At 40.4% G+C, this 26,077-nt stretch overlaps 2 protein-coding genes across 3 annotated transcripts; one reads left to right on the top strand and one right to left on the bottom strand.

Annotated features, from left to right (window-relative positions):
• Positions 1 to 14: 14 nt before the first annotated feature.
• Positions 15 to 21,648, top strand: cnot6l (CCR4-NOT transcription complex, subunit 6-like). The gene is made up of 12 exons (XM_075467232.1): positions 15 to 112; positions 3,726 to 3,847; positions 4,242 to 4,428; positions 5,705 to 5,790; positions 5,979 to 6,068; positions 6,218 to 6,286; positions 7,753 to 7,910; positions 10,283 to 10,437; positions 10,614 to 10,765; positions 12,935 to 13,162; positions 13,405 to 13,607; positions 15,843 to 21,648. Exons 2-12 carry the CDS (start codon positions 3,736 to 3,738, stop codon positions 16,062 to 16,064), a joined length of 1,662 nt encoding a protein of 553 aa, XP_075323347.1. The 5' UTR covers positions 15 to 112; positions 3,726 to 3,735; the 3' UTR covers positions 16,065 to 21,648.
• cxcl13 (chemokine (C-X-C motif) ligand 13) lies at positions 21,434 to 24,521 on the bottom strand. 2 transcript variants are annotated; one of them, XM_075467235.1, is made up of 5 exons: positions 24,413 to 24,521; positions 23,901 to 24,018; positions 22,643 to 22,723; positions 22,260 to 22,319; positions 21,434 to 22,099 (listed from the first exon to the last, which is right to left on the bottom strand). In XM_075467235.1, the coding sequence occupies exons 1-4, from the start codon at positions 24,474 to 24,476 to the stop codon at positions 22,268 to 22,270; spliced, it is 315 nt and encodes a 104-aa protein (XP_075323350.1). In that variant the 5' UTR covers positions 24,477 to 24,521; the 3' UTR covers positions 21,434 to 22,099; positions 22,260 to 22,267. The 2 variants fall into 2 exon arrangements, with proteins under 2 accessions (XP_075323350.1, XP_075323349.1); XM_075467234.1 differs by lacking the exon at positions 22,260 to 22,319 and having other exon boundaries at positions 21,444 to 22,099.
• Positions 24,522 to 26,077: the final 1,556 nt, after the last annotated feature.

The following is a 26,077-nucleotide window of genomic DNA, read 5'->3' as shown; positions in this document are numbered from 1 at the left end:
TGTTCTTCCTTCTGTTTCCGAGACGCTCAGGGTCTAAACGGGTTCAACAACCGCGTCTGCATGTCTCTACCAATTCCCTCAATAAATCGTCTTCTACTGCCCCCGAATGAAGGTAATGTCCAGCCTGATTTTGCACTCACGTAGCAGCCACATTAACCGAGCTGTTTCGGGTTGAGTTAACAGCTAAATCCGTCTCCATTCCTGCCAGCTTGTCTCCCCGGCAGTCAGCCTCGGTAAGCCCGGGTGGCGTGCGCTCAACAGCCGCTAGCCAAACAAATCCAGCGCCGTGCTTCGGAAAGCGGTGCACCAGGAACGTAATTTGTGTCAGTTTTGACGCCGTTTTCCCGTATCTATCATAAGTATGTATCGACAAAGGCATATGTTGAGGGCGTGTTTACCTTGGTGTCAGGTGGGCCGAACTTCAGGGGCCCTTCCAGCTACGTTACGTGCTTGTCACTTTTGACATTCTAGCTATGTTTGGACCCTCGTCCCTCAGCTGTTTGAGCAGTTGCCATGGCTGGATTTTTTCCATTTGACCACTCGCCCACCTTGCAGAAGTAACAACTCCCTGATCTCTCTGGTAACTTATTCCAGCTTTTAGCACTTGTTTAGGTTAACTGTGATTTCTCCTGGAGTCTAAAATATTGAAACAGTCTCTGCCTTGTGATGACAATTGCCTCAGTAATTGCAGTTTTATGCATGTCTCTAGATCAGGGGTCTTCAACGTTTTTCAGGCCAGGGACCCCCAAACTGATGGAGAGTTGGAGCAGGGAACCCCCCCTACTATTTATATGGCATACAATTGTGTTTTATATTTAACGGGGCCTAGTGCTGTGTATAAACACAGCTACTCTGTTATTGTACATTCAATACTAAGCTATTCAAATAATACACAGGTTAATATATTCATGTTTTTATTTTAAACATGTGCAAGGTACAGGGTGGCCGTGCCACTGCCATTTATAAACAAACATCTTGCATACAACACTGAGCTATTCCAATAATCCACATATTTTAACTTTAAACATGCATGAAGATGGGACAATGAATCCTCAAAAACCATCTGTGGATGGCACACGTTTGCACACAATGTGTGAGAAAAAACTGTTTGAAATAAAAAAGAAATGTTAAAAATCGTCTAATCAACCAAAGATTTCGCTACCCCCCTGCAGTACCTCCGCGGACTCCCTGTTGAAGGCTTCTGCTCTAGATGGTTGTGATATAAAATGATATGAGCTGGCCATATGTCTCCCTGCAGCTTATTTGTGACCTGGTAGTGTGTTAACAGGTTATGTAATTATTTTTCCAAACTTGTTCACCTCGGCTAACCTCATAGATACTGGCACAAAACATTGTGCAGCTCTATATGTGGGTGCTCATAGGCCATGTAATATTACACGTTTGTAACATGTGCTTCAGAGCAGAGCCATGCGTGCTGCTGCTGCTGACAGCAGGGGGATTTAAATAACAGACTCCTGTTGCAAGCGGGATGTTGCTCTGAAAACACCTCCAACTTTTTTATGGCTGCTTCAAAAGCAAGCGTGATCGTCCGTGGGGCACATTTTTCTTTTTGGATGATTTTTAATGTTGTTTCCTTCTACTGTTTACAAGTAATGCTCGTGTAATCAAAGGAAACGCTCATAGTCATGTTATTAATCAAGGACATTTAGTTCAGAATCTATTGTACTATCACTATTGTACTGTGAGCTCAAGATATCTGGTCTCTAAAATAATGATGCATAGCAATTAATCATATCTCAGTGACGTATTTCTGTGTTTAAACATCTGAACACGTTGTTTGAATGTATATTTGTGTTCAGACATTCTGGTTAAGTTGTCTCTGTGTTGGACCAGTGATGGACTGGTGACACATCTTTGGATGTACCCTCTTTCTCGCCCTATAACAGGTCGAATGGGCTCCAGCTGCCCCGCGACTCCGAACAGGACCAAGCAGGTGTAGAAAATAGATAGCTAAGTTCCGTCAAAAGCATATAATATGCATATGTGTTTTTGTCCAGCTCTGATAAATGAAATACGATTTGGCAAATGTGCGATTATGTGAATCTGAACGCCTGCTAACAAATGCATATAGAGCTGCGTGAGACTGCAGACCTCGACCAAGTCGAAAGAAACCAAGTCTGTGGTTAGGATGCTCTCATAATTATCTTAGTAACAAGCAAGCAAACTGCACTAATTACACAAAGGTAATAGAAACCGGAACACCTAATTTTGTAGCTCGTTAATCAATAAGTGGCCAGTTTTTAAAGAAAGAACACTTCTCTTTGTGTTACATGTTTATAAAGTAGATATCAGTAGCCACACCTAATTAAACACAGTCACAAGCTGAGTCACATATTACTGAAGTTTCCATCTTTCTGTCTGTCTGGGTAGCAATCTGTCTGCTTGAAATCATTCAGAGCTCTCTGGTTTATGTAACATGTTTTATTAACTATAAAGTTATTAGATTATTCATCCTACATTTTTTGCAAATCCTAATCTAATCTAATATTGCGTAATTGTCTTATAAATCAGTTCTGGGAGACAGTCTTTAACCTTGTTTTAGAGGAATTATCAATGTTTTTGAAAAAAACCAACTGCGAAAGAATTCTGAGACGATGATAAAAGGCTCGAGTCGGTAGAGACTTTAGAGGTCACGCAACATTTTACACACACACATACACACACACACACTTTCCCCCTCATATTACGACATGTTGTGCTCGAGATGCCTTAAAACAAGAAGCCATTCTAAATCAAATTCGACCAGGTTTTTTTTATGTGTCAGTTTTAGGGCTCAGTCCTGTGATTTTATAGACGGGTTAGTTAACTGCTCTAAGTGTCCTGCTCTAAATATAAAAAAGTGGAGACGTCTTCAATTTATTCAGCTTGTTGGTCTCCCTGCTGTCATCATAAAATAAGTCCTCCAGCTGAATTTATCGTGCAAGGCTAAAACAGATCCCTTTAGACACAAGCCGAATGCCATCTAGACATATTACATCAGTGTCTAAGCTCTTTAGATTCCTGCCGAGGAATCTCCAGGTGTTTGCTTTGGTGTTTTTGTTTTTTGGCCCGGTCTTGGTCCAGACTGTGTGTGTCATGGTCAGGGTGGGTACGCCTCCATCCAGCAGTCAGATGCTCGTACATGCTGTCTCAGGTTGTTGGGTTTCATATGCTTCATAGAAAACTTGGTGGTTATTTATGTGGTTATTCTGATCGGGTTTCAAATATCTGAATGGAGCAGAGAGGGGAAAATAAGGAATTTGATCAGATCTTTATCACAATCAGTCGTTGCTGTTGGAGGTTTTTGCTGCCCTTAGAAAACACAACACTACACTTTGTTGTGCTGAAGTAATTAGTTGGATGTTGAAGCAGTTGATCTGCAGAGCATTAATGGGCAACTATTCTGTGATCAATTTGTCCTAATTTCTAAGTGAGATCAGCTCACGGCATCAGTGGATAAAGGCTTTAAAATGAAATACAGTATCAGCGTAGGCCGAAAATGGCATAACGAGGATGAAGTCTACAATTTTTCATAAAAATGTTCTTTTAAAATAAACGCTACATGTTTTAAATGTACATTGAAGTTAATTTTACTTTTGCCAGGTGGAAATAAGAGTAGAAATATGTTGAGTCCTCTACATATACAGGTTTCAGATGAAAAAATGTGTCTTTTTTGGGTGTATCCAAACAAAATCTTTGTTTTTTTTCCCCCTTTTTTTCTGCAGATTAACAGGTATGCCAAAGGAAAAATATGATCCTCCAGATCCCCGCAGATGTTACACCATCATGTCAACTGAGGAGTTGGCCAGTGGGAAGAAGTCTCACTGGGCTGAGCTCGAGATATCTGGTTCGTTGAACTAATTCCCAGAAACAAAACACAAACAACTAAGGCTTTGAGCTTGGGTGCAGATCTGTGATCGAATAGATAAAAGTAGAAACCCTCAAAGCATTGGTTGCTAGAATGTAGAATTAAATGGGAGTTGAACAGAATGACTGTCGTGGCTCAGCTGAAAGCATTCAGAGTGATTGTTTGTATATGCAAACAGAAGCTGAGCTATAGTTTTTAAGGTCTGATGTTACTGAAACCTGTAATTCAGTTGTAACACATGAACAAGTAACAATTCAGAAAGTAGATGAAGAAACAGCTTGCATTCTGGCGTGGGAAATAAATGTGAAGACTTTTTTAGCTCAGATATAAGTTGATGGCATTTTAAAGAAATTGCATTGTTTTTTTGATGCAGGACGGGTGAGGAGTCTGAGCAGCTCCTTATGGACGCTAACCCACCTGACGGCGCTGCACATCAACGACAACAACCTGAGTCGCATCCCGCCCGACATCGCCAAGCTGCCCAACCTGGTCTACCTGAACCTGTCGTCCAATAAGCTCCGTAGTTTGCCCGCCGAACTGGGCAACATGGTCTCTCTCAGGTAGAACGTCCTGCTGAGCGGCGCTTTATCACGGCAGCAGGCTGTGTAGGAAACAGAGTTCTCTGGACGTTTGAGAGGCACGAGAACGCTGTTTCACACGGGTTTGGAGAATGGTTGTGCTTAATGAAAAGTGAACGCCAAGACATCACAAGTAGATGGACAGTACACACATACAACTTGAGAAAGAGGTTGATTAATCTCACCAACTTGTTCCAGCCATGACAGAAAGTAGCGTTTAGCTCCAGTTGGACTGAATGACGACTTCAGTTTGAGATGTGGAGATTAGTCCATCTTATCCTAAAGTTTTATGTGTGTGCAACTTATCTACTTTTGGGTATTCGAGGTTGGAATCTTGTGAGAATTTGGTTTAGCACCACAAGCAAACACACTTGGTGTAAGTGGATCCTTTCAACTGGAATCTGTGATACAATATTGATAATATTATATTTTATATATAAAAATATATTATATATAAATATATTATTATATATAATATGATATTTTTACTGCCGGATGTCTGAAGTTGTTAGCTTTTTGAAAGGGTAGCAGTTGTACTGCATGTACTAAGGATGTTTGAATGACACTCGGAAAAAAACTAATGATTTTGTTAGTTTGACCCAACCCTGCACTTTTTTAAATGCAGGTAGACGTGTTACTCCAACTAAAATCATACAAATTAGGCTTCTAAAAACCAAACTAATGTCCTCAGATACGACAGGTAGGGAATGAATTTCTCTCAGTTGGACTCAGACAGGCCTAGATGCTCCGCAAATGCTCCAAAGTTCCATCTTTTTTGAGTAATCAGTCAAGTTTAAGTGTATTTTTATACAGCCATATGTCCAAAAAAAGCTGCTCTCATTCACATATCTTTCAGTTTCTTTGGTCAGATGGCTAAATCAATCTGAAACTATGATTTTAAAATCAGCCAGTTAAGATTTGGCTATGCTTACATGGACATTAAGCTCCCACAGAGAAAGTTAGAGGTGGCAGAAAACTTCATTTTACTGACACAGTCCACAGCTCGCTGCAATAATCTGATTCCACTCCCGTCCGTGTGAATAAACTGGGACACGGATGATGGTCCAGTTAAATGTTCGTGTTGAACTCTAACTGTAGCTTGACTGTTTATGATAAAACATAGCAAAGTTTACAAAGACACACTCTGAAGGAAGACTGAACCGAGGATGCTTTTACTCTGCTAAGAATAGACCAGTGACAAGGAATTCCAACTCTCTGACTTAAATAACTGATTTTTTTCTTTTTTTTTTCTTTGCAGGGAATTGCTTTTAAACAACAATCTTTTACGAGTTCTGCCTTATGAACTTGGGAGACTTTTCCAGTTACAAACTCTGGGGCTAAAAGGTGAGAAACCTCTTTTATTATGAGCTTTTATTTTGAAGCAGTGTAAGCGTCTGCTCATGCTGTTTATTATTTATTGTACTGTCCTAAAATAAAACTTCTAGCCAGACGTTGGTTGATGAATAAATCAGGCTGTTTTACACTTTTCCATTCAGGTTGTATTTATAACTAACCCGTTTTTTTTATTGCAGGCAATCCTTTGTCCCAAGACATCCTCAACTTGTACCAGGAGCCCGACGGAACCAGAAAGCTTTTGAACTACATGCTCGACAATCTAGCAGGTTGATTGCTCAGCCGCTTCACCTCACTGCATCGCTGTTTATCAGGACTCATACATATTCATAAAGCAGGCCGTGTGTATATTATAGCAGATGCAACAGACTCATGAGCACTAATCCCTCTTTTCTCCTGCCCTCCTGCATTTTTCCAGTGCACCCAGAGCAGCTCCCCCAAAGACCTTGGATCACTCTCAAAGAGCGAGACCAAATGATCCCTACAGGTCAGTTTATCAGACAACAACGTGCACCTTAAACCTCCCAGTTATCTCACTGTATGCCCATTTTTTTTAACCTTGGAATGAACATGACTTGCAGCTGATAATCATCACTCATCTCTGCACACAACTTAATAATGTTTTTGATTTAGTCTCTCTGATCTTATTGGCTATGGCTGCAGAGATGGAAACAGTGTTTGTGAATAACATGTTTGATCACATGAACGATCAGCTGTTTATGGCCACACTTGGCCTTAAAAGAATAATCAGCATGTCTCCAGTCTTTTCTTTTCTTCTTCTATATGGCCGAGGCTAAAAACCAGGTTGATGCGAGTTTTTTGTTTGGATACATTTAAGTTGGACTGGGCGAGTTAACTCGTTTATTATGGCGTTAACGCATTGATTATTTAACGCCGACAAATATTTTACCGCGCATTAGTGCAGGTTTTATTATTGTAAAAGTCTGTTGCTCACAGGCTTTTATTTTGTAAAAGTCTGTTGCTGTGTGCTGCGGAACCGGAAAAGAAAGTAACCGGCGGATCCACCAAACATGGAGAAGGGTACGGAACTTTTACTCGGCCGTTTTCATTTTAAAGTTCTTCCAGACGGCGGAGTCGACAAAACCAAAGTCATCTGTAAACACTGCCAAGTTGAATTGTCTTCTCAGCGTAGTAGTTCCAGTCTAAAATATCACTTAAAGGCAAAACACACAACTGACAGCAGCAAGTCATTCAAGGAAACAGACAGTGGAGCGAGGCTTCTACATAAAAACTACAGAAAGATGCTGATGTTAAAAGTGTGTTTGCACAACAAATGTTATGGCACTTTCATTCATATGGCAGCACATTTAAAATAAAACTAAATGCTAAAGGCTATACACTACTTTTGGATTCATTCATTTTGGGAATTTGCGTACAAATGCGATTAATCGTGATTAATCAGGGAAATCATGTGATTAATTAGATTAAAAATTTTAATCGTTGCCCAGCCCTAATTTAAGTAATTTAAGTTTAATTTAGTTTTTTTGTCATTTTGAAGCCCAAGGATAATAATGTGATAATTTAATAGTGATGGTGTCATTCTGCATTTATAAAGCACATTAAAACCTTTTTGTTATATAAAACCTGCATGTTGTAAATTCTACTTTCATCCAAAGTATAATAATTTATGTTTAAGTTGACCATCTTTGTATTATCGACCTCGTCTAACTTCCTGCAGCCCTTAGTGACGCCCTCAGATGTCTGTTTGGTCCAAACAGCGTCCCGAACTCAAAGAGATTCAGTAGAAAGACGCTTGGAGAACCAGTCAAATGTTAACATGTTTAGTTGAAAATGGTCTGAAATGAATTGTCAGTTAATCATCACTTGCGTCAGTCATAGTAGTTGCTGTACGTATAAAAGTAACTTTTATATTCACTGTTTTATTTTGTTATATGGTTGACATCTTCTCTACTTTTCTGTGCGCCCCCGCAGCTGTGTTCACAGTCATGTGCTACAACGTCCTGTGTGACAAGTACGCCACGCGACAGCTGTATGGCTACTGTCCGTCCTGGGCCTTGAACTGGGAGTACCGGAAGAAGGGCATCATGGAGGAAATCACCAACTGTGACGTTGACATCATCAGCCTGCAGGTGAAGGTTACACTTACCAGTAAACTGATTCTCAAAAGACGTATGTGGACTGAAACATTCAAAAAGCTATTCGATTGGATTGGCAGAAGTGTTACGCAGTCAGTCGTGGTCAGATTGCCTGATATCGGACACAATCCTCAAAGTTTTAGCTCTGTTTCCGGCTTCAGTTGGTGTCTTTACCTGATTCTCATGTTTCCAACATGTCCGCCTCAGCTGTGCCAACATATCACACATCTGTGCTGTCAGGCTTCAGTAGTGTTGGAGAGCGTGACAGTTAACTGTTGACGTGTTAACTCAGCACATTGGGAGTGTGGAAACGAATAATGTGGCGAACGAGTGACTCGAACGATGGATCAGCTGCCTGTGCTCCTCCTGAATAAATATGTTCAGCATTCACAGTAAAGGCTGATTTATGGTCGCCTACGGAGAGCCCTCTCCGTCACCGGAGACCCTCCCGGAGACGCGCTCCGTCGCTTGGGTGCGTCGGCCAAAGTTCCTTTGTATCTGTCGCGGCCTTTTAAGTTTCCAAATTATATTTTCCAACAAAGGCCGTGGGTGGCAGCAGGTGGTTGTGTTCTTGCACGCACTTCAGTTGATTGTTAAAAAATATATGTAGTTTATTTTTTAACAACAAAAAAAATATGAACAAAACAATGACAAAAAAAAATTCTTACAATTTGGATGAAAACGAAAGTTCACTTATTTGGATTTAATAAGATCTAAAAGTGGTCAAAAAAATCATTCAACAACCACCTCCCATCCTCCCACCGGACATTTGACAAACAAAAAAGAGCCCCTGGTGTGTTCTTAATCTGTCTGATTAATGGGCGGGTCTAAATGTCACCAAAATAATTTAAACAATCTGAAATACAAAAATGAACCCCAGATCTTGACACCAAATCAACCAAAGTATATTCCAATATCCCAAAGAAAACCAAACCGATAGAACCCATCTCTTACAAAACATAAATGGCCACAACACTATCTACCGCAAGGGTTGTGATTGGTCGGCTAACAACATAATTTCCTGAATCACTTTTCCGGTTTAGCTCCTTCCTCTCAGAACAACAACACCGCCATTTTTGAAAGAGTTTACTGTGTGCCGGTCAACATTTGGTCAAAATTATTTGCATTTCAAAATCAATAAGCTCCAACTCCACCAGCAGTCTTTCTCTCTCGCTCGCCATCGTTCCGGAAGGTAAACAATCAATCAACGACTTTCACTATAGACGTCGCGAGATTGGGTCGTTTAACGTAGCGACGCCTACTGATCGGGAGGTGAATTGCCTTGCGTATCCGACATCCCGACGGAGAACTTCGAAAGGACGGAGAGCTGACGGATAGCGATGGAGAAGCATACTGAAGCATTAAAGGGATAGTTCGCCTCTTTTGACATGAAGCTGTATGACATCCCATATTAGCAACATCATTTATGAACATTTTCTTACCCCCTGCTGCGTCCCGTGAGCAGAGTTCCAGCCTCGTTTTGGCGTTGACGAAGGTAGTCCGGCTAGTTTGCTGGGGTCCCGAAAATAAAGCGTTTTGCTTTTCAAAACAATATGCATTCAAAAGAGTAATACATTTGCATCACAAAATCGTTAGCCAGAAAAAGTCAGACCTCACAATCACTTGGCCCTATTTTCTCTCCCTTTGTATCACTGCCTGCTGTGTAAACCGTGCAGACCGAGCAGCCCCCTGTTTCTGAGCAGTAAACACCGTAACAGGCGCGGCTATTGGCAAGCGGCAGCACGAGGCAAAAATAGCGCCAAGCGATTGTGAGGTCTGACTTTTTCTGGCTAACGATTTTTTGATGCAAATGTATTACTCTTTTGAACCCATATTATTTTGAGAAGCAAAACGCTTTTTTTTCGGAACCCCAGCCAACTAGCCGGACTACCTTCGTCAACGCCAAAACGAGGCTGGAACTCGGCTCACAGGACGCAGCAGAGGGTAAGAAAATGTTCATAAATGATGTTGCTAATATGGGATGTCATACAGCTTCATGTCAAAAGAGGCAAACTATCCCTTTAAAGAATAATCTGAAAAGCTTCCCTGAAGACCCCTCATCACTTTTGCCTTGTATGCAGCCGTTGTGTCTTCTTCATCAAGCTTTGCTTCCTGCTGTGTTTTTCACAGCCACGTGCATCCCCCTGCGACACTTTGCAGCCTTCGGTCGTCCCTTCAGATCAGCTCCTGCACGGCTGACCCTTTGCTTCACATTAGCTTCACAATTGAATGAAAACATGGCTAAAGTGAAATGGTCAAAGATTAACTTTGAATGTGATTCATGTCCAGGAATCTCAGCCGACGTCTTTCTGCACTGTGAGCGTGCATCGACCCGTCGATGATGGTTGTTTTCTGTGTGTCTGCAGGAGGTGGAAACAGAGCAGTATTACACATTGTTCCTGGAAACGCTAAAAGATCGCGGCTACGATGGCTACTTCTGTCCCAAATCTCGTGCCAAACTGGTCTCAGAACAGGAAAGGAAACACGTGGACGGCTGCGCGGTGTTCTTCAAGACCGACAAGTGAGCTTAAGAGCTTTTAGTTTCACACTTTACAGAACAAGCTTCCCGGGTCACAGCGGGCTGTGACCGCATTGTGACAGCATGCAGTGTAAATTTATTTTTGATTCGAAATGAGATTAAGCAAACAGGAGTTTCCTAAGTCCTTGTGCAAATTTCTGCTACTTTGTTCTCTGCAGGTTTACTTTGGTCCAAAAACACACGGTGGAGTTCAATCAGGTTGCCATGGCCAACTCTGAGGGATCCGAGGTCATGCTGAACAGAGTGATGACCAAAGACAACATTGGAGTGGCCGTTCTGCTGGAAGTCAATAAGGACATGTTCTCCGGAGGTAAGAACGGGCGACCGTGATGTGAACGACCTGCTGCAGGTTAGCTAACGTTAAACTGAGAGATCAGAATGCATTGTGCTGCCATCAGTCAAACTTTCACACTTAAAGCCCAAAAGTGGAGCCAGTAAAGAAATAAGTTCTATTTTGCAATCAGTCTGGTAATTATTGTCACTAGGGTTAAAAACATTTTTCTTTCGGTGTGCTTATGGTTGAGTTTATATTTTTCTTTTTCCTTCTTCTTTGATTGCTTTTAACTGTGTTTTATTTTTTATTCAATTTTTTTTTATTCTCTTTAAATTGCTTGTTTTTCTGTTCTTTTAAATGCCTTGTCTTTATGTAAAGCACATTGAGTTGCCTGTGGTATGAAATGTGCTATATAAATAAAGATGCCTTGCCTAGGGATGTCCCAATCCGACCACGTGATTGGAAATCGGGGTCGATCACGTGGTTTCTGACTCGATCGGTATCGAACGTTTCATCCCGATCAGCGATCGGATATATAGCCTATATGTATATTTATTCTCATTTTTTTGATCAGAACTATAATATTTCAAAACAAATGGGAAAAAATAACGGCTTAATATTTACACTTATGTGGTGGTACAGAGTCAGACCAACCATAATATACGTAGACGCCTCATAGACTGATGCTGCCTGTTGGAGCTGACCATGGATGTATCAGCGCGGCCGCCATCTTGGATGGGTCTCCAGTGCCTCCCCAGTGCATTTATTTTGACTGAGGAAGGTGTTTATCCCCAACTACAATAATCATAACTCCCCGAATTTTTATGTCTATGGTCTCAACTCCACACAGAAACAACGCATGCATCATGACGTCACTTTGCTGCGTGGCGTAAAGCGAAGCAGAACACGGCAGCAGCTTGAAGCTGGGGGCCGAATGTCCGCGGTGTGGAAGTATTTTAAAGTGGATGACAAAAATATTGCGATTGCAAACTGTGAGATATGCAAACTTGGGATTTCAAGAGGTGGAGAGGACATGGCTAACATGCTTGATGAGAACAGGAACAGACTCAAACCTGACGAGGTAGAGATGTTGGTTTTCATCAAGAAAAACGTACATTTCCTTCTGTGAAGCCAGAGGAGCAGAGTAAGAATTAGGAGTGCAGTTCCGAAAAGCACATTACTGGCCTTACTTTATTACACTGTGGCACTTTTATTTGCTTATTTGTTTACATGCCTGCCATGTATTTCAAGTTGAGCTGCTGCTCGTTTTTCTATTAGACAGTGTTGCACTAAACTAGAACGTGAAGAATTAGTTTATTACTTGATTACTTTTTTGGTTCAAGCTTCCTCACAGAAGTGCTCTGTTTATTAGTGTTAAATGATAAAATAAGTGAATAAAATAAAAAAATCAGGGACATCCTGGATCTGTTTCTTCGCCTTTCTTAATTTTTTTTAATGTACTGTAGAAGTTTCGGATCGGGACTCGGTATCGGCAGATACTCAAAATCAAATGACAAAAAAAACTGATCGGGACATCCCTAATTGTCACTTCATTTTTATTTTATTTTTTAATAAAACTTCATAAACAAGTGAATTGGACCAATCAGAGCTAACTAATCAACTACTGGTTGTTTCACCATGGTTACCAGTTTAAACAGCTGACTTTTCCACCTAAAAGACGCACTGTGCCTGTATCACCAGCGTACGATGATTTCATGAATGAGATGAAGCAAAATAGTGGAACCAGAAAAGCTGCTGAGGAAAAGTTTATGTGCAGTAGTTTGTTTTTCCCACAAGATGTCACAAGTGATTTTTAACACAATGTCAGCTAAATGCAGAGTTTTTAGTTCAGTGACGCACGAAAAGGAGGTTCACCAGTTTATTTTGTTGAGATTTAACGATATTATGTAACCAGTGAACAGCTTCATCCATGTGGAGTAAGTTTCCCTGATTTAGAATTTGTTCATTTACATTTAGTAAACTCCTCCTCTTCTTTTCAGTTGTTTTGATGTCTCAGCTCTTTTGAGTTTCTAAAGTTGCATCATGGCCCAGCGGAAAGGCCCCTGTGCCCCCTTACTGTGTTAGATCTCATTATTTTAGGCTTTTACGGCCTTTTCCTGTTCATTTTTGTTATTGTGCAGTAATTCTGGACTTTTTCTCAGATAGAATCCTTTCTCTTTTGTTTTTTTTTGTCTCTACTTTCAGACATGAAGCCACCACAGGACAGGCAGCTGATCCTGGTGGCTAATGCCCACTTGCACTGGGACCCCGAGTACTCCGACGTTAAATTGATACAAACCATGATGTTTCTGTCGGAGCTGAAGAGCATCGCTGAGAGGGCCTCGGGCTCAGTGGTGACAGGCTCACCGACCTCTGACCCGTCCTCTATCCCCATCGTCCTGTGTGCTGACCTCAACTCACTGCCAGACTCTGGTACGGTCGCCTCCATTGTTAGGAGCCCTCAGATCTTTTCAGCTTCAGTAACATTGTTGGTGTATGACTGTAATTGCTGAATGGTATCAAATAACATCACTCACAGATCTGCCAGTACATTCCCTTTCAGCCAACTGGTGACAAATTGGAGCCCCGTCATCCATTGACTTAAAGACACGCACCAGCTGTTTGAGGTAAAATGGGAGCTTCCGTATTGAAACTCTTCCTGCTCTTGGATCCAGGTGTGGTGGAATACCTGAGCAACGGAGGAGTGGCCGACAACCACAAAGACTTTAAGGAGCTGCGCTACAACGAATGTCTGACCAACTTCAACTGCAATGGCAAGAACGGCAACTCGGACGGAAGCATCTCACACAGTTTCCAGCTGAAGAGCGCCTACGACAGCAATCTGATGCCTTACACCAACTACACGTACGACTTCAAGGTAGAAACCTCCCGCTGAAATCTCCTAAATGTGCAGTCAACTGATGGTTTTCCAGAGCCGGCTGCACGGGTTTAGGCTTCTGGGTGCTTTTTTTATCGCACTTACAGACCGCAGTCATGTCTACATGGCAGGAAATTTCTGAATAAACCAGCAGGCTCGTGAAACTTGAACAGCTATTATTGATTTTTTTTTTTTTTTTTTTTTTTTTTTTATCATTTTAGATTGCACAAAATTCCCCAGGAATTGTGTAGATGTTTAGGGCTCAGGTTCAGTGCTTTCCACCCAAAACTAAACCATCTTTCTGAAAAAGCAACAGAAGAATGTTAACATCCATTTTCATTTAGTATCTGACTGGAAAATGGGAAGTTTTGGAAAACCGAGCATCAAATTAAAGAGCAGAAACAGCGAGTGCTTCAAACATAAATCCAACAGATGTGACACTGAGTTTACTGTCAGACGCATTAATATGTGTGGATTGTTTTTATCGTTATGAGTAGTTTGCTGTTGGAAGATTCCAGTGGGAAAAGCAGGCCTCAAACAGGTTACGCTTCACAGTGCTGCCGAACATGTTTCTGTGCTTTCTTCTGAAAGCTCTTACTGGTTAAGTGTTTGAATCGGCCCCTGTCTCGTTCTTTCATTGTCATCATTTTCTCTTTGGTTTCAAATGAGTCACGCAGGCGACTGTCACACATATTAAAGGTTTTCTGCTCCACCACCATGGCTACAAACTACCTCCAGATGTTTTCTCTTCCTTTCGTGGGACTTTTTTCAGTCAGAGAATCTCTGCTCTGTGCAGTTTTCTTCTTTTTTTTCTTTTTTTTTTTTTGCTTTACAGCAGCAACAACTAGTTCTATAACCTCATCAGCTACTTAGATGACTAATTAATAATAAGTGGGATAGAATGAAATGAGTCAAGCTTACATTCTCATACCCATCCAAAGGGTAACTTAACATTTCCTGAAAGTTGATGAGCTGTTGGGTTGAGAGTTTATTTCCTCTGTGCGAACATCAACATGCAACGATACGAATGCGAGATCTGCCGGTTAACAAACCGCAATGGAACAGAAAACACAAGAAATGATTTATAGACAAAATACCCTACACTGGAAAAAATCAAAGTCTTACCAAGTATATTTGTCTCATTTCTAATCAAAATATCTCATTACACTTAATATCAGACACAACTGCCTAACGAGTACTATTTCAGCCAGATATAGGGACTTATTTGAAGACAATACATCTGGAATATCTTGTTGAATGAAAAAGTCTTGAAAACAAATTGTTTTGAGTCGGATTTCATATGAAACAAGCTTTTTTTGACATTTGAAGAGGTTTTTAAGCTAATTTCAAGATCACTTTTATCTCAAAAGTCCCAAATATCACATCTTATTTCAAGAAATCTTGACAAGCCGATTTTCACTAGTTCCATTGGCAGATTTATTTGCTTATTTCAAGCAAAAACATCTTATTTGTTGTTTTTCTTACTTAATTTTGGAGGGGCATTTTTTCCAGTGTAAGAGCAATGCAGTACGGTGTAAGTCCTCTTCACATTCTCATGTGTGTGGTTTGATGGGAACACTGCATTTATGAGCTTATCAGAGGAGTTACTGGATTAAATCAATAAATGTCGAGTTTCTAATGGAACGTATTAAGCTGCAGCCGTCAGAAGTTTTTTAGCTTAACTTAATGCATGCCGTTGAGCCTTCCCCAGCACCAGTTCTGAAGTTATAAAGCTACAAACTACCAGCAGAACTGAAATCCGCCTGTAAGCACTTTTAAATCCAGGTTAAAAACATTTCTCTTTCGGTGTGCTTACGGTTGAGTTCCTTTAAATCATTTTAAAGCATAATGCTATAAATCCTTTTTAATTATTTTATATTTTTCTTTTTTCCCCTCTTCTTTGATTGCTTTTAACTGTGTGTTTTAATTTTTATCTATTTTTTTTATTCTCTTTAAATTGCTTGTTTTTATGCTGCTTTATGCTGTTCTTTTAAATGCCTTGTCTTTATGTAAAGCACATTGAGTCGCCTGTGGTATGAACTGCGCTATATAAATAAAGATGCCTACAAAAGGACTCCTTCACTGGTGATTGTCTGCCAGAATAATTCAGCTGCCAGTCGATGTGGTTAAATTCTGACAGAACCAAGTTTGCCTTTTTTGAGACTAAATCCAAGTCGCAAGTCAAAATGCTGCCTGTCCTTTTTCCCCACACTGATGGTGTCTTTGCGTCTGCAGGGTGTCATCGACTATATCTTCTTCTCCAAGACGCATATGAGTGCCCTGGGCGTCCTGGGGCCGCTGGACAGCCAGTGGCTCATAGACAACAACATCACTGGCTGCCCCCACCCACACGTCCCCTCGGACCACTTCTCTCTGTTGGCCCAGCTGGAGCTGCACCCTTCCCTACCCCACCCGCTCAACCCCCTCAACGGTCTGCACCTACCGGTCCACAGGTAGTGCAGCCCGAGGGAGCCCCGCCCGCCAGTCTTACCCCACCCTGCCCCCCCAGCTTTTAAACACTGTCATCCCCCTTCCAGCTTTATACAACTTCCTGTAGAGTTTACCAGTCACATTAAAACTCAGACACCATCTGACCCCCCCCTAAACCCTGACACACCTGCCCAAAAGGAGTGAAGTATTTGCCCCGTTTGTTGCTCCTCTTTCGTTTTTTTTCCCCCCACACTTTCATGTTTTTGTTTTATTTTTCTCCCCTTGAAAAAGCTTGAAACCAAATGCTGGGCTTAGGATGAAGTTGTTAAAGTGATCACCAATGTCATTTTGTTTTTTTTTGCCTTAGACATGATCACGGCGGCCCGTAGATTCTGCTCCCGCACCTGCAAAGTAATACCACCAACTGTTTTAGGATGGATTTACCACCCAAATGTCGGCAGATGAGCTGGCTTTCATTTGAGTTTGGTTTTTTCGTTTCACACAGATGTGAAGAAACAACATTTTAAGAGAATATGGTTGTATGTAAAAGTCCCAGTTTACAGAAGCGTGAACTGTTTTCACTCCCAAATTAACTGACACGTTTTAATAAAACAAGTAACACTAAAACACAGCTGAATGCAGGTTATGAACGTTATATGAAGATGTGGAGAAAGTTTGTTTTTGGTTCGCATTTGAAATTCAATCAAAAGAAAGTAGACACTTTTAAAAGGTAGCACGTGGGGAAGTAGAATGTGAAATCATCTCATGTCACCGCACGGGTAATGTTCTCGTCTTCTTTTCTGCATCATACTTTCACCTCTTTTGACATCGTGATGTCAAAATCAAACGAGAAAAGATCTGTTCCCTTCAGAGGATCTCGCCAACAAACGAATCTCAAAGCGAAAGCCATCTCGGAGTGCTGCTTCATTCACTTTACGCAGTTTTTTTTTTTGTTTTTTGTTCCTATGATACGGGTTTTGTATCTTACTTTGATTGTTTTTATGTAACTTTTCAGAGGTATGTTGTTCACCTCATTTGCTTCAGTGTCACGGTACTAAAAAAAAAAAGAAATAGGAGTTTTCTGCAGCTCTGTGATGTAACAACACGATTCATTCAGAGCCCAAATTACCAACTAAATCAGCCCCCTTATTGTTCATTTGCTTTAATATGTTCATGACATCCACAGATAACGGTCTTCACAGCGTTTGATGTTTTTGTTTTTGAACTCTTGAAAGAAAATCTCATCTCATCAGTTTCCCATCAGCTGACTGGCCAAAGAGTCTCCCACAACGAGCACGATCACACGACCTGTCTGATGTTTATTTACTGATTCCAGAGGAAGTGAAGAAGCAGTTAATGATTCCTAATTAAGAGTCGGAATGTATTTACCAAAAAAAGGCTCACCGTGAAAGTGGTAGTTAGAGCTTTCAAATGCCAGATTCCTGTGAACTCTAATCTTTCTATATTTGTGTCGGATAATTAGAACTAATAGCCCTTTATGTAAGTTGTAACTCAGGGCTGAGCTATGCATCTAGCAGTACCTCTCACTCTAAAGACTCAGAGTCACGTTGTTAGAGCAAAAACCAAACAGGAAGCTCTGAGAATCCTTTATAAGCACAGGTAATGTATGTACTTGCGTACATATTTGTTGTTGTTGTCTAAATCCCATGTCTTCGTGCAGTTTTGATAAAAAAAAACTACTGATGCACTTTCACTTCTTTCCCAGAGAGGGAGACCTGGGAAGCTGAAACTTTTTGAAATTTTTGAGTCGTCAAATGGTGCAAATAAGATGAGATGGACGTCCGACTCTCGAGTTTTAAGAAAAAGAAATTTTAAAAAATGAACTATTTAGTTTTCTTATGAAGCCTTTTAGAAAGGGTCAACTATCGGTGTGATATTGACGAGATAAGAGAAGAAGCCGAGTGTCGAAACTAGCACCATTTCCGGGCTTCGTTACCAAAACTGAAGGAAAAAAACGCTCATTTTATCTCTGTTTTGAGAATATCGTGAATAGATATGGGAAAACATTTCTTGTCTAAACCAGCGGCTCCAAATCTTGCCGTCCACAAAAAGAACAAATTAAAAAAAAAAAAAAAATCCAAATTACCAGCAAACTTTGTTTGATTTTCTCAGATTTTGAAGTCTAATGAGATGCGAATGATTAAATGGAAATGATCATTATTTAAATTAGCAGCAGGAAGCCACTGGTTTACACATAAACAGTCCAACAGCTGCTTTGTCTGTGTGATGCAATTTAAAAACTGGCAAAAAAATTAGGTTTGAATCGGGAATAATTCGATTTTTTTAATTTATTTATTTTTTTCTGATTGGGCATTTGACACCAGCTACATTTTTAAAGATCATTTAGAAGTTTGACACTCGGCTCTATTTGCTGCCTGTGCGTGCACTCGGTGTTTTACATATCTGGCACATTTTATACTGCAGCGTCTGGTGGACGCTGACTGTTTAAATTAGATTAGTTTTATTAAAAGCGTTTGCTCTGTTTAGTATTCAACTTGAAAAAAGTCGTCACTTTGGGATAGAAGGTGTCAGCACCACCCTAAAACATCTGCTTTAATCCACTAGGCTATGCTTCAGTTGCACTTGATTTGACGCCGATCTGTAAACTTTCATTTCTGGAGGAGTAGACCTTTGTGAGCATTTTGAGGCCTATACTTCACTCCTGAACTAACCTCCCAGGGTTTTCTGATTTTTGTACAACAGCTGTATATAATTAAATGTCTTTGGTGACGGTGCAGCTCTCACATCTGCGAGAGGAGTGTTCCTTTCTCCTGAAAGGGGTGCAGTTTTTCCTCACAGATCAAAGATGTACTTGGTGTTGTACTTCTTTCTTTGCCCGGTACTCATGTGACTACCACCTCCAGCTTACTCTGATACTCCTGTGGAGGCCCAAGCGTCTCTGTCCAACTTTGTTTTGGAACTACGGGCATTTTCTGTCTCACATGCAGTCTTTCAATTGGTACTTTGTTCGATTCAGTATTACCAAGTTTTTGAGAAAAAAACCCATAAATGTTATAGGTCTGAAAGCAGTTTGTGTTGATGGCTTTTATTTCTTCATTGCACATTTAAGTGTCGTGTCAAAGCTTTTCATGCTTTAAGATGATGCCTAATCCAAATACTTTTGTTTTATCTCCTGTTTTAAAAGAAAATGCTTTTGCAGATAGATTTCACATCTTTCTTCACCCGCATCTTTCAGTTCTTTCACGGTAACATCCAACTGTCGTGACCTGTTAGTTTTGTCTCAGTAGAGCGCACCTTTATGTACTTTTTCTACAAACAACGTGCCTAGTTTGTACAGCAGCACTGCCCATGAGACCAAGATGCTCAGAGATTAACCCAGCCATTCATCATCAGTCCAGCCATCTTTTCGTCCCTCCGAACCAACATTTGGGGATGTTTTTGTGGGGAATCATTGCTCACCTTGGACTGGTGTCTCTCTTTTTTTTTTTAACTAATCCAACCACCTTTTAGTTTTTCACTTTAAAGACCGATCTGGGTTTCCATCAGTCATTTATATCCTAAACTCAATCTCACGCATGTTTGTGGTGGTTTCCCTGATGAGTTGCTTCATCACATGTCATTTCTGAATGTAAAACTCCTTGTGCTCCCTTTGTGGCCATGCTTTTATTTCTCTGCTCGTTTTGATGCAGACTGATTTGAAGTGCTCGAGGTTGCCGTGTGATGTTGCTCGGCAACGTTTCACCAGGAAAGTGGGGATTGTGTGGCGAATTGGGACGAATTGGACACGTTGAATTTGATGGAAGGAAAAGGCTGCTGAACTTCAAGGATGCTGCAGAAATGTTTCTGATAACCTGCACATTAGAGAATTCAAAAACACAGCAAACAAGTCTGGTAAAAAAAAAATAAGATCATGCTCACTTTTAAATCTGAACCTTCAGGAATGTTCTGTGTGTTCTGACTAATGTTATATCGGTTGAATTCAAAGATGCCAAGAATGGAAGGCTGTTTTTTCTTTTTCTGGGTGTGTTTAATCATGATAGTATATCAAGAGAAACTATTGAAAAGCTTCTGCCTTTCAGAACATCAGTTTTATTAATATGTAATGCGTGAAGTTAAACTGGTTGTGGGTCTTTAGCCACCAGCAGTCACCAACAAAGGTGCTACTTTGTTTCTCAAAAGAAATTTTAGGAAACGCATTGAAACCTGTTAAATGCAACAGTGACTGTCAGCAGGTTTTATGTAGGTAGTTTCTCACCACGTAGGTTTTCGATCCTCCACCGCCGACGGGAGGCGGCTGTCTGTTTGCGTTCGGTTGGAAGGAAAACCTGCAGCTGAGTGGTGAGGAGCTGCTAACGCTTTACAGGGCAGGTTATGAATCGTGGAAGCCAAATGATGCATAAGAATTGAATGTCAAAGAAGGGCAGCGACACAAGTTACAGCTGGCCTGAGGAGACGAGTGGAAGTTTGTTTTATTTGATGAGGGGGGACACAGATTGGAGTGCTGACGCTGTTGTTTCCCTGACACGACGAGCTAAATTACAGATTTGTCCTTTGTTGAGGTCCTGTTTTAGTTTTCCTAAAGTTATCCGGACCCATTTAACATACCGTGGGTCCTGAGTGGAGGTTGGATCCCTGCACCCGCTCCCTGAAATGAAATATAAATACTCAGTTAGAAAGATAAAGAAATAACAACACAGGAGTGCAGGGTCATCTTTATAAATCCTTACTGAGTGATGGTGAAGTCATGCTGTTGATCAAAGCTTTATCTTTGGAGCTTGAGGAACTCCTGATTTACAGAGCGAGGACTCTGATACCAGCAGGCTTTTATGAGGCTGCCTCCACAAGGGATTTAAGATACTTGTTTAATCTGTTTTCATGGAGTACCAAACAGTTAAGATGCTTAATTGGAGTTTTACCATGAGAATATAGCTGAATACAATATTACACTGGAAAAAATGCCCCTCCAAAAATAAGTAAGAAAAACAGCAAATACAAGACGTTTTTGCTTGAAATAAGCAAAAAAATCGGCCAATGGAACTAGTGAAAATCGGCTTGTCAAGATTTCTTGAAATAAGATGTGATATTTAGGACTTTTGAGATAAAAGTGATCTTGAAATGAGCTTAAAAAGCTTTCAAATGTAAAAAAAAAAAAAAAGCTTGTTTCATATGATATCCGACTCAAAACAATTTGTTTTCAAGACTTTTTCATTTAACAAGATATTCCAGATGTATTGTCTTCAAACAAGTCCCTATATCTGGCTGAAATGGTACTTGTTAGGCAGTTGTGTCTTATATTAAGTGTAATGAGATATTTTGACTAGAAATGAGACAAATATACTTGGTAAGACTTTGATTTTTTCCAGTGTAGCAGTTTGCAATAAAACTGTTGGTCTTCTGGGGGTTTTTCCAAAAAGAACCCAAACTCTTGCTCCTGCATTGATATTAGTGGAATGAAGTTGGGACTTTTACACAAATAAATAAGGACTTTGACAAGGGACACATCTGAATTTATGTGAGCCATTACACCACAGTCGAAAGCAGACATTCTCAGCAACACTTGTATCGTCTCTCCACACACAGCCCTGACTCTGCACACGCTGTGTAGGCAATAAAATGTCATTTTTTTTAAGTCTTTTTGTCTGTTCTTTATTTCCTTATAAAAACAAAAACACTAAAGTCATGTTAGAAGTTACAGTACCGACCGAAAATGTCACATTTCAGTGTCAAGTTACACTACATGTTTGGTACCTTCCATAAACAATCAACTTTGATTTCACGGTGCAGATAAACATGTTTCGTTTTGACATGTTACTGCACTGATGTTTTAAGCAACACATACGATACTTCAAATGGCAAAAGAGCACAGAAACAAGTCAGGTGTGAAATATGATTACAGTGAAAAAAACACAGAAGATGGAGGTAAGTGTAATAAAATCAGAAGTACAGAAAGACGTTTAAACTCAACGATGGCTCAGGTGTCCTGCAGTTACGTCACAGCTTGATGAATTTCTGTTTGTGATCAGAAGCCTACAGAAGCAGTGGGTGGCTGAGTGGTTGAGCTGAAGGCCTCGTGGTTGCGCCTGCAATGAAAGCAAAGAAATCACTGTAGAGACTGGGATGACACGCAGTAACTGACAGCCATAATTAACACAGTACTTTAGTGCTGTGTGGTGATCAGGGATGTTATAAAGACCAAGCGAAGACACGATTCTGGTAAAGTACAAATTTGTATTACAGTACCATTATCACTATAACCGACGGTGAACACAAGATGTAGCGCCTCTTTTGGCACAGCCCTTCCTTTGGACACAACAATATAGAAGTAAATACACAAGGCGGAGAAGCTTCAGTCACAAAGATGTAACTTAGTTAAGAGTACACAATATGATTTCATGTTTCCACGTTACAAAAAAAGCTCATTGTTGATGTTTCGCAGTGAATAAAGAAGCTTCGAGACTTCAACAATTAGACTGGACTCATTTGGGGCCGCACAAGAACCAATAAAGACACATCTCCATGACCACCACTGCTAAATTTAGCTGGAAAACAACCAAGTGCTGTATCTTATAACATTAAAACAGTTCTTATGCGGGTGTAAGGATGAAAAAAAATAAGGTTTTTACCGATCCATCGCCCTGAGAAAGCCCAGAAACCACTCAGCATTGGGATTGATGCAAACTTTAGAGCCATTCTTCCTGTAGATTCTGAGGAGAAAGAGGAAAAAGATGTTTTTTCTTCATTCCAAACTATTGTGTAAACCTGGAAGTTACAATGGGTGATCAATAATCAGCTGCTGCAGATGAATGTAGGTATTTGCTTTTGTTAAGAGTTAGGCTGACAGTGCTTTCAGGGGAAGCAGGACATCTGATTTTGAAAAGAGTATTCTGAAGCAGAATTTCCACATTGTGATGGTTTTCCATTTGTTCTCACTTCTGATCTGACTGTACCTGTGTGCTAATGTGAAACTTCCCCGATACCCTGATGTCACAACTGTGCAGCATGCATGGTAGCTAACGTAATGCAAGACTGAGAGATGTCATGAGTTTAAATGACAAACATAGGTCTATACTACTACCTTTACTATTTTGAATCTTTGATTAAGAAACTGCTCCGTTTTGAGTCAGTAACTGGTTTGTCCACTCTGGGCCACTGTAGAAACAGGGCAGTGCAACATGGGGAACTCCCAAGAAGTGAACCCACTCTCTTTGTAGATATGATAGTAAAAAATGTATGGTAATGTGAACAGTTATGGATATTTTTATTCCACTTTTGCTTGTAAACGCAGCTAAATACCACACACCAATCCCTGACATGCAGACCTGGATCCCTGAGTTTATTTATTTTAAAAAGAGGGAGCAGCGGCCCACAAGGCTTTCTCAGAAATTCAAAAACACATGGAAAAACCATATATGTTAAGTATTGTTTAATGTGGAAAAACTCAGATATTGTAGTTATTTGACTTTAATACCTGTGCCACACTAATCTAACAACTTTCTGGCTCCATCTTTGTCAAAACATGACAGAACCATCAAAGGCAACAGGGTGAACGGGTGTAACTCCAAGTTTCAAAATTACCAACTGTGAAAGAGGGCTCTGTGCTGCATTCATTATGTACTTATTTTAAAAAATTATAATAACACTTTTATGCACAGCGACTTAAAAGTGAGGAACGTATTATTGGTAATGTGGGGTTCAGTATTTTGCCTAATGATACACATGTAAACTAGGAAAGTTGGGAATCAAACCACCAACTTTGAGTGTGATGGACAACCTCTCCACCTGCACCCCGACACTTTAACCACATCAGGATAAGAGTCAAAACATCTGCTCATTATTGACAGTCGCTGTCCTGGAACCTTTGAATCGGTCGTGAATACTCACATTCTTTCAACCCGGCGGCATCGTCCGGAGGGAGGAATCACCTCAATTTTGTCGATGACCCCCAAAGGAACCGGTTTAGAGACTGTTCGTATGCAGCGACATCCAGACCAGGAAGCAGCTGTGGAAGATAAACATTTTTAAAAGCATATCAGTTAATATCTTACTCTGTGGATTAGCAGTGTGATCTGCTACATCTGACCGTCTTCCTCATTGCTCCTCTATCATAAAAAGCATCACAACATGGAGTATCACTCAGGCTGTCTGAAGCAGGTGAAGGCTCAAGAAAAAGATGTGTGACCTAGTTTAGCTTAAAGTTTAAAGTTCAATAAAGTTTTGTACGTTTTAAATACACACTGAGCAACATTTCTAAAAACACCAAACCAAATAAAAACAGTCATTTGAACACAGTTGCTCCTAAAATCATCTGCAAACTGCAAGATATCATGAAGATATCAGAAATAAGAAATAAATCTGATAGAAGAGCAACGTAACATGCCTAAATACTTCCTTACCATGCAGAGTGGTGATGCAGCAGAAGAGAGTCAGAGCAGCCAGGATGATCAGTGGTTTGTTCATCTTGTGGGTGGTTGGTTGGTTTGATCTTCCAGAAACCAATGAGGATGTAAGAGGGCTGTGAGGCTGAATGGAGTAGTGTCTGGGTTTATAAAGCTGAAAATAAGGAAGTGTGTGTAGGAAACAGTCTGCCCCTTTCCCGTCCTGACACAGCCAGAAATGTAAAGGTTGTGGTTTTGGGGGCAGGTTTTGCTGAATTAACTAAATCTGAGTTTATTTTTACAGATCTAACAGCTAATTGTATTATTACAACATTTTCTATCTTTTCGTGCACAGAATGGTCCCTCTTTCTGTCCCTGTTCCTGCTTCTGTCCGCACACTGAGATAGTATTCTAAAGTTTTACATCCCTACAGACGGGGAAGCTTTGCTGGTTAGTGTTATATAAAAATAATAAACCTTTTTTTTTTTTTTTGCATGTCTGAGCCATCATTATATCATTTTCACTGCAAGAGAGACTTCATGTTCTCTGCCACAAGGAGGTAAAAATGTGTGCATACATTGATTTTGATAATATAATCAGTAAGAACATTTTAGCATGACATCTATTGGGTAAAAGCTTGAAAGCATGTGCATCCCACGAGGTAAATGTGCTTTAATGGAAAGAACAGGCCAGTTCAAGAGACCAGTGTGTCTTCCAACATACATGACAAAACAGTAATACAATACAAGTTTCTTTCTCCTCACCTATTTTTTTGTTGTTGTTGTTATTATTGTGTTAGAAAACTAAGGAGGACTCCAGTGGCGCAGATGGGATTTTTGAACTGGGGGGGACGATGTTGATGTAGCGCCGATGTTTGCCGCCTTAAGTACGGATGGGATGAGGGGTCAGGGTCACTATGCCCCCCCCGTCCCCCGTCCCCAGGGCCATCTGCACCCATGGAGGACTCACAACCTGTCCTGTGTAAATGTCGCTTCTTTCCCTGTGAAAGCTCGGGAAGGCTCCAATCCTCCATGATTCTGAACAGGATAAAACAGTGATAGAAAATTGGATGGATGGATGAGTGGATGTTACAAAACTGTCCTACAGATAAATGAAAGCATTACTTCCTTAAAGCTACAGTATGCAACAATAATGAGAGAAAACCTGATTATGTAGTTAAAAACTACGTTCCTATCAGTATTTAATCACTTTGCTCATTCATTCTGATGCTTTGAACCATTTATATCTGTGACACACACATCTGTGCATGCAGGTGAAGGTTACCGCTCGGACTGAAATAAAAAAGATGAAAGCGGAGGAATCGGTGGTTGTGGATTCTGTTTTTGAAGAAGTTTGAGGTTACACATTTTAGAAATGGAAGATTGCTTTTTTGCATTATGTGAGAACAGGAAACAGCAAATTAATCGACCTTGTCAAAGAAGGCAAGGCAAGGCAAGGCAATTTTATTTATAGAGCACAATTCATACACAGGGCAATTCAAAGTGCTTTACAGCTACATAAAATCACAAGAAGGCAATAAAACCATTGAAAAGGAATAAAAAAAAAAATAAAAGAAAGAAATTAAAAAAGAAAGAAATTTAAAACCCATTAAAATAATCATTGATTAATTAAAAAGTGAAGAGTGCAGATAAAATACTTTCAGGTGTCATATGCACAGCTAAA

Source organism: Odontesthes bonariensis, chromosome 6 (assembly GCF_027942865.1).
Source record: "Odontesthes bonariensis isolate fOdoBon6 chromosome 6, fOdoBon6.hap1, whole genome shotgun sequence".
Classification (NCBI taxonomy): domain Eukaryota; kingdom Metazoa; phylum Chordata; class Actinopteri; order Atheriniformes; family Atherinopsidae; genus Odontesthes; species Odontesthes bonariensis.
This window is presented reverse-complemented; position numbering and strand designations above follow the sequence as displayed.